Here is a 7,291-nt window from a genome sequence, read left to right as displayed (position 1 = left end):
GGCTAATTCAACCCCTCATTCTCCACAGCGCTTGAGACTGACCTCAGGACAGAGAAGTCTGTGGGTGGCTATAAGACAAGAGCAGAGGAGGAACGCCCAAGGTCGGAGTCCTGCAGGGCTCCCGAAAACAGTCCCAAGCCTCTCCTTATTCCTGATGCAGGAAGCTCCATGTTTAGTGACTATCTGGAGATTTCAAAAAATCTGCTTATATCAAGATTGAATCAAAGCCTTTATTAAACATTCCTCCTTCAAACAGCCAGCATTTAAACCTGTACCCCTCCCCGACCTGGGACCTGCCAGGGCTATGCAGGTATCCCTGCACAGCCAGGTCAGATCCAGTCAGGCTGCAAGGCTTCACAAAGCCAAGCAAGGCAGCCATGCTGGGTAGCCGCTGCGGCTGCACGCCCCCCTCAGGAGCGAGGCAACAAGTTGGCAGTGCCAGCTCTGGGAGCAGAGCTCCAGCACTGGAGAAGGGGAGCTGGAAGTTTGGCTGTACTTGTTCCAGACCAGCCACGCTAAGCTGGGTGACCGGCTCTGGGCTACCATTCAGAGACCTGTGCTTTTTTTCTGTCTTCTCCAAAGAAAAGGGTGCGATGGAGGAGGCAATTTTCAGTTTTGTGTGGGTTTGACTTAAGGCTTTGGCTGTGGTCTGTTGATATATTAAAATACCTTCTGGGAACACCATCTCCTAAGCTCCCCATCAGAACAAACGTATTTTCAAAAATGAAAACATTGAACAAAGATGTGGAGCCAAAATGCTGATGCAGAGCACGGCGGGCAGGGCCCGGCCCTCAGGTCAGGATGGTGTCATCCACCTGCTCCGTGGAGTCGGCCTGGCTGGCCAGCTTCTTCAGAGACCTTCGGTTACACTCATTCAGTACCTCCAAGCTGGCTACATCCAGGATCTTGGAGAGGGACTGCGGGGCGACAGAAATGAGATGCAGTCAGAAGATACAGCTTCAGATTTCTCTACTCGAATAAAGACAAAAATGAATGTTACCCTCAGAAGTAGTGCCCCTGGGGTAGATGGGAAAATAAAGAAACAGATGGATTCAAGGAGAGCCGAGAAAACACGCATCATGCTTGCCATGTGGCAAGGTGGCGCTGGCGATGGGGCTGCGCAAGCAGAGCTCGGCCTTCAACGGGCAGCCCCACTAGGAGCTGTTTTATAGGTGTGGGCGCCACATGAGATTTATTTGAAGAAAGACCTCTGTTGCTGGGCCTCCCTGGTGGCGCAAGGGGTGAAGCACCGCATTATGAAGCAATGCGCAGCCTCTGAAGCATGAGTTTGATCCCCGGCCGGCCAGGGAGCAACCCACATGGCGCAGCAGACCTCTCCTGTCTCGCCCGCTGCTCCCCTCAGCAGTGTATTTCCATCCTTCTGCCTGTTCTGCTCCCTATTCTGTCTCTGATGAATCCTCTCATCCCTGCATCTTTGGCCTGTACCCCAGCTATTGTATGCATAAATAAATCTTTTTTTTTTTTTTAAAAAAAAAAAAAGACCTCTGTTGCTGAAAGCAGGCTGAATGCCAGAGAAGGAAGAAGGTTTCAGGCATAAGACCAGTCTGTAACACGTAGTCAGCACCACACGCACACACACACAGGGGACAACAGGTGGCTTGGATACTGTCATGCAAAAGACCTGCAGACAACCTGCCCAACTGCCCACAACTGCCCCAGACTTGCACCTGAAACACCTCTTCGCCCTGCCTCATCTTGAGGAGGTTGACGATTGCCTGGTCGCTGTAGGCTCTTACAACGGTGTTTTTATCCTTAGTGTTGTCAAGGAGCGCCTTCAGGATGGGCTTGATGGCCTGGGGATCCAGGGGAGGTAGTGGGTCCTTATTTGCCCACCAAATCATCTTTTCGGCCACCAGCCTGATGTCACTGGAGGGGTTCTGCAGACACTGTGAAGAGGGACCAAGCACACCAATCTGTTTCTTCAAGACGCCCAAACTCCTGCCCTACCCCTCCCTTCACCATGCAGCTGACCCTACTGCTTCCTTCCAAATCCTTCCCTCTCGTGAGAGGGTGAAAGGGCATGATTTGGCCGCCGTCTCTCCTCCACCTCACCGCACACCAGTCTCCCTTCACTTGCTACTCCTGGCCCACAAAGGGCTTTCGCATCTTCAAGCCCACCATGTGCCCCCACCCACCTGGCACGCTGCACCGACTGGTCCCACGACCTGGGATGGCATGTGCCCTGGGTCCCTGCCTGGTTGGTTCCTTCCCATCTTTCAGGCCGCAGCTCAAATGTCAGCCTTCGGGTCTCCCAACAAGCCTTCCTAAATTAGGGCCCTCCCCTGAGGCTTTCAGTGTATCTCCCACTCCAGAGAGTCCGTCAGCCATGTTTAGCCTACATCTTCAAGCGTCTAGCCGGCACCCAGTGGGCACTCAAGAAATAAGCGCAAAAAAGTAGCTGCCACTGGGCAGTGCTGTCACACATCACAGTCAAACCGGGGCCTGTGAACCCTCAGCAGGGCTCAGGTGTCTGTAGGGCAGAGACCACCACCCCATGGGAACTCGCGATTCAAAGTGAGGTTTGCACACAGCAACGCTGACACTTCCTGGGAGCAGCTTAAAAGGCACATCTAGGCTTTGCCTCATCTCTTAAAGTGCAGATTCCGGTGGTGATCTGAGTGCCCATCGTTTGGAAAGCACACTCTATTACACGGCCAGTGGGGACCCCGCCATCCAGCCTCTGGCTTCCCTGATCAGCACCCACGACAATAGTCACACTAGTAGCTGCCACGCCAGCTACGGAAGGGAGGCAAAATTTAGATTTGAACCCAGATCTGTCCTAATTTTACAAAATCAGGGTGCCTAGAAGAATGCCTACAAGAGTGGTTCTTAACTTGATTTGGGATATCAGGGCTAGCTGGGAATCTGTTAAGTTGGACATCTTCCAGAAAAAAATGCACACATCTATTTTGTGTTCAATTCCTGCAGATTCCAAATGCTCCTGCAGACCATCACCCACAGAGAACCCCCAGAATACCACTAGTGCTCCTGGGTCCGGGGTCCTTCTCACGAGCCAAGCCGCCAACTCACCTTGATGAATAGGCTGGAGAGTTTGGCTGGCAACTGTCCTCCTCCCGTCTCGATGTGATGCTTCATCAGGAAGCCCATGCCACGGATCCCACTCACCGCGATGGGGATCTATGCAGAGAGGCAAGAGCTAGAGGGACGGCGTGCTGCTCCCTTCTTGAGAGCAGGAACACCCCTTCCCTGGGATTCTCCGGGACCCTGGCTCTTCACCACCCACCCCTGTCCCTTTCAGCTCCTCAACAGCTCTCCACACAAGCTGCCCTGCTGCACGGCAGGGACAGGGAGCAGAGCCCTTCTGACCTAGAAGGGACCCGTAAGTATCCCAACTCCTTGTGTAAGTGATGAAACTGGGGCCCAAGTACTGGTTCAAGAATATAGCAAGTTGCCGGCCAAGGCAACATGAGAATGCAGGCCTCTCACATCCAGGCTGGGGCTCCGGCTGCACCCCCGCCCCACTGTGTCAGCGAGACAACGGTGGCGGGACTCCGGCCAGGGGAGGGGACGAACTGTATGGCTGCCCGTAGCCTTACCCTGTCTGCCGTGGCGCTGCTGAGGATCATGTCCTGAACTTCAGTGCTGTATTTGCCTACACAGAGTCTGCCAGGAGCCACATTCACAGCCACGGAGAGGGCCAGGCTCCGCCCATGCCGAACCATCCAGTCAATGCCCGACACGTCCGCTGGGTGGATGGAAACACTGGGGTCAGCCTGCACTCTACACATGCACCCCTCTTCGTGATTAGGGTGCCGACTTGGAGCCTGGCGCAAACCCCAGACCACCACTGAGCACGACCACCCTGCCTGGAGTGCATGTGAGGAAAGGCCCCTCACAAACTGCTTCAGGCTTGCAGCTGTGTTCTTTGAGCAGGGACTCGCGCTACAGGCCCACTGGAACTCCACTTCCTCTTAGCAGCTGGGTTCCCGAGAAGAGGGCAGTCCAGGTGCCAGAAGACCCTCTGAAGGGAGATGAGATGGGGAACAAAGACACCCACTCTCCCCCCGAGCGGACAGCCTCCCCAGAGGACAAAGGAGACCTACCCAGCAAGCAGTGCTGAAGAATAGCACTAAGCTCCTCTTCAGTCAGAAAGGCACACAGTTCCCCCAGGCATCCGGCTGAGGAGATGCGAGTGTTGTCCTGACAGCAGAGAAGACAGAGAGAGGGACGTGAGCCACACCGCAGCTCCCCGGTAACCGGGGTAGGCAGCGGAACCGGGATGGGGGGAGCGAGGGAGGAAAAAAGCCACGCGGGCACTTAAATGCAGCGCTTGCTCCAGGCACGCGTGTTCCCGCTGCCAGACTGGGCTGCCATTCACTACAACTGCCACTTGGTGCAGAGTTAAAAAATTACACACCCAGCACTTAACTTAATTATAGAAAACTCCAGCGTGTGTGCATATGGTAATCATCATCATCCCAGCAATAATAACTGTATTTACATAGCACCTTTCTTCTCAGGAAGTCTGAATGCTTTGCATTTACTATCTCAATTACTATCAGCAGCCCTGTGAAGTGGGGGAGTCCTGCCGCGGTCACAGGGACACAGGCTGGCGACAACCACTATCACCCCCACCCCCAATCTCGTGTGTCATCTTAGGTCCAGGGCAGCTCCCTGCTCTTCCTCTGCTGTGTCACAGCCCCACTGCCACCTGCATCATTCAGGTTCGTGCTAGGGGTCACACTGAAGTCCAGAAAGACAGGAAAAGGTCAAGCCCCTTCTGTCAAAATTAAGACCAGGCACAGAATGGCTCCTTGCTGTTCCTCCCGAGCCAGCTAACCACACGGATATAAGCGAGCCTGCTTTACATTATGTGCTGTATTACTAATAACCGCCAACTAGATGTGCCTCCCCCGAAACTAACCAACCAGGGACTCAGTGACCTGAGGGGAGGCTGATGATAGGCTGGCCCCCTGGAGTGCAGGGGCCATGCTGAGGAGGGTGAAGGGAAGGATGGTCTGCCAGCAGTTTGGGCCTCTGGGCTCCGAGAGGCCCAGACGCCAAACAAGGCTAAAGCTGGCTGACGCTGACACCCACTCTCTCCAACAGGATCTATTTTTAGCTCTATTGTGGTGAAATGCAAATTGGTTTAAATGCTAACTTTTGCTTGCACTGTGCCTGGCCCTGTAAAAAGCCTGACAGACTGTGACCAACAGGTAGTTTCCCATCTGTACCCCCAAAGAAGTGGGGGGGGGGCTTTCGTCAGAGAGCAGGTGGCTGGGGGCTGGGCGGGACCTGCGGAGCCATGAGCGGTACAGCAACAGGGCTGCGGTGTGAGCCCACGACACCTGAGCCCCACACAGGCAAACAGGCCACACACAGAGAATGCCCGGTTGAGGGGAGGGGGAAAGTTTGTCTTCAGAGCCTCAACCGTCTACCAGACCTGCCACCACAAGGCTGGCCAGCCAGTGGGGTGCTTAAATGCTTCCAGACTTGGTAAGGCAGGGCCCCCCTGAAGGGATGGGGACAGAAACAGGAGTCGCAGGGCCCAGATGCTGGTTTTGACTCTCCCAGTTACTAGGTGTGGCCCAGGCAAACCTCGCCCTTTCACACAGCTGCTCAGACCTCCCACCTGGACAGACACACAGATACCGTTTACCCTCAGACACTATCTTTTTTGAGGGCTGTGATCATGCTTTATTCACCTCTGGGTTAGGCTCGTTGGCGCAGCAAATGTTTCCTGAATCAATAAATGAATTGCTTCATCTTGCAAATGAAGAAATGAGAGGCAGAGGAAAAGTGACTTCTTTAAGATTAGAGAGCAAATTAATGAGATCTGGGAAAGAAAACCTTGCCTTCTTTTACACACAGAACAGAATAATCAATACCAACACTACTGCCTTATCTCCTTACAACCAAATGCTCGTTAAATCTCTACGAGTGGTATGAATGCCGGGAATGACAATTACTACGGACCAGTTTTACCATGTTCTTCTAATGCAAAGCAGAGATGCCAACCAAAAAAAAAGAGAATGGGAACCAGTTAAGCCCACCAGCCTCACCATCCACCCACGGACATACCTCGTCGTGTCCCAGCATGCTCAGCAGAAGTGAGATGATGTTCTTCCGGATGACAGCGTCCACTTTGGCACCTGCTCCCTGAATCACAAACCTCAGGGCCTGCAGCATAGTGTCCCTACAGAACCAATGAACTCAGCTTCAAACCTAGCTCGCCGTCACCACTGCTCCCTTCCGCCCACCCGCCTGGACAAGCATGGCCCAGGGTTGCTTCTGCAGCTGTCTGATCTCCTCAGGGCCACAGCACTTCCCATGGGACCCCACCTGACACCTGGGTCCTCCATGGCACGGATTCCATTCAGCAGTTCTGTGAAGAGGGGATCCACCTTGATGTGGATGGAAATGAGCTTCCCCAGAGCATCAGCAGCCTTCAGGCGCACCCCTCTGTTGGAGTCCTGCAGTGCTTTGGTAAAAGTGGTCTGCAGCTGGGGCAGGAAGGGCTTTAGGGCAATCCCAACCTGAGTGAGAAACCCACACCCAAAAGCACAGCTGTGGTGGAGCCCCAGGCCACAGTGTACTATAGATATGAAACAAACAACAATCACAAACCACCATGAGCTAACCCAGCTCTCTCACGCAGGATGGAGCACCCATAAGAGAGGGGAGCCAAGCATAGAAAGGTCAAGCTCAGCCTCCTCTTTCCTTTTCTGCATCCTTTGTTGCACTGGAAGGAGTGGGAGAGGTAGGCAGGGGGAAGGACCACCAAGGGAGCTGCCAGCTAGGCTTCGCAGAGACCTGTCCATAGGCCAAGGGACTTGAAGCGGCCACCCCCAAGGAGAGGGGAGTGGGGCAGATGGACGCTGTCAACAGCATTGAAGAACAATCCAGTCTCAAGGCAGGGAAATGGATGCCAAAGGGCAGGTACTATCTATTAATATTAAGCAACTGATATATCAGTTAAGCACTTGACCTTTAACCCTCACACACATGCACCCCTCTAAATAACACCCCAGTTTACTCCCTTTCCATGTACAGGAGGGGGCACTAAGATGCAGATGGGTCCAAGACTAAAGATTTTGCTATTATTAAATGGAAAAAATATAGTAGCTATTTGGAGTTTCAATGCCAGCTAAGGCCTGGAAATATTGGGGTCAGGCAGAGGTGCTGCCTGGAGGCACACCAGAGTGAAGCTGGTAGCTGAGGTGGGAAACATCTGCTTATGGATGGTAGCTGACTCACGGCTGCAGGGACACATTCTATGAGCGAAAGCGCGACTGGTGTCTAGAGTTAA

General features: G+C 53.6%; 1 protein-coding gene across 1 annotated transcript in view; it reads right to left on the bottom strand.

The window, feature by feature from the left end:
* Nucleotides 1-210: 210 nt before the first annotated feature.
* GCN1 (GCN1 activator of EIF2AK4) overlaps nucleotides 211-7,291 on the bottom strand; it is a 50,977-nt gene continuing 43,896 nt past the window's right edge. Inside the window, exons 52-58 of the mRNA XM_037511060.2 lie at nucleotides 6,325-6,518; nucleotides 6,064-6,178; nucleotides 4,086-4,182; nucleotides 3,579-3,727; nucleotides 3,052-3,159; nucleotides 1,689-1,907; nucleotides 211-917 (exon numbers count right to left, since the gene is read on the bottom strand). Of these exons, the coding sequence (XP_037366957.1) occupies nucleotides 792-917; nucleotides 1,689-1,907; nucleotides 3,052-3,159; nucleotides 3,579-3,727; nucleotides 4,086-4,182; nucleotides 6,064-6,178; nucleotides 6,325-6,518 (1,008 nt within the window). The 3' untranslated portion in view covers nucleotides 211-791. The remainder of the gene's footprint in view (nucleotides 918-1,688; nucleotides 1,908-3,051; nucleotides 3,160-3,578; nucleotides 3,728-4,085; nucleotides 4,183-6,063; nucleotides 6,179-6,324; nucleotides 6,519-7,291) is intronic.

Source organism: Talpa occidentalis, unplaced genomic scaffold (assembly GCF_014898055.3).
Source record: "Talpa occidentalis isolate TD23 unplaced genomic scaffold, MPIMG_talOcc4v2.1 talOcc4.14, whole genome shotgun sequence".
In the NCBI taxonomy this organism is placed as follows: Eukaryota; Metazoa; Chordata; class Mammalia; order Eulipotyphla; family Talpidae; genus Talpa; species Talpa occidentalis.
Note: the sequence above shows the minus strand (reverse complement) of the source record. Positions and strands in the feature narration are given on the sequence as shown.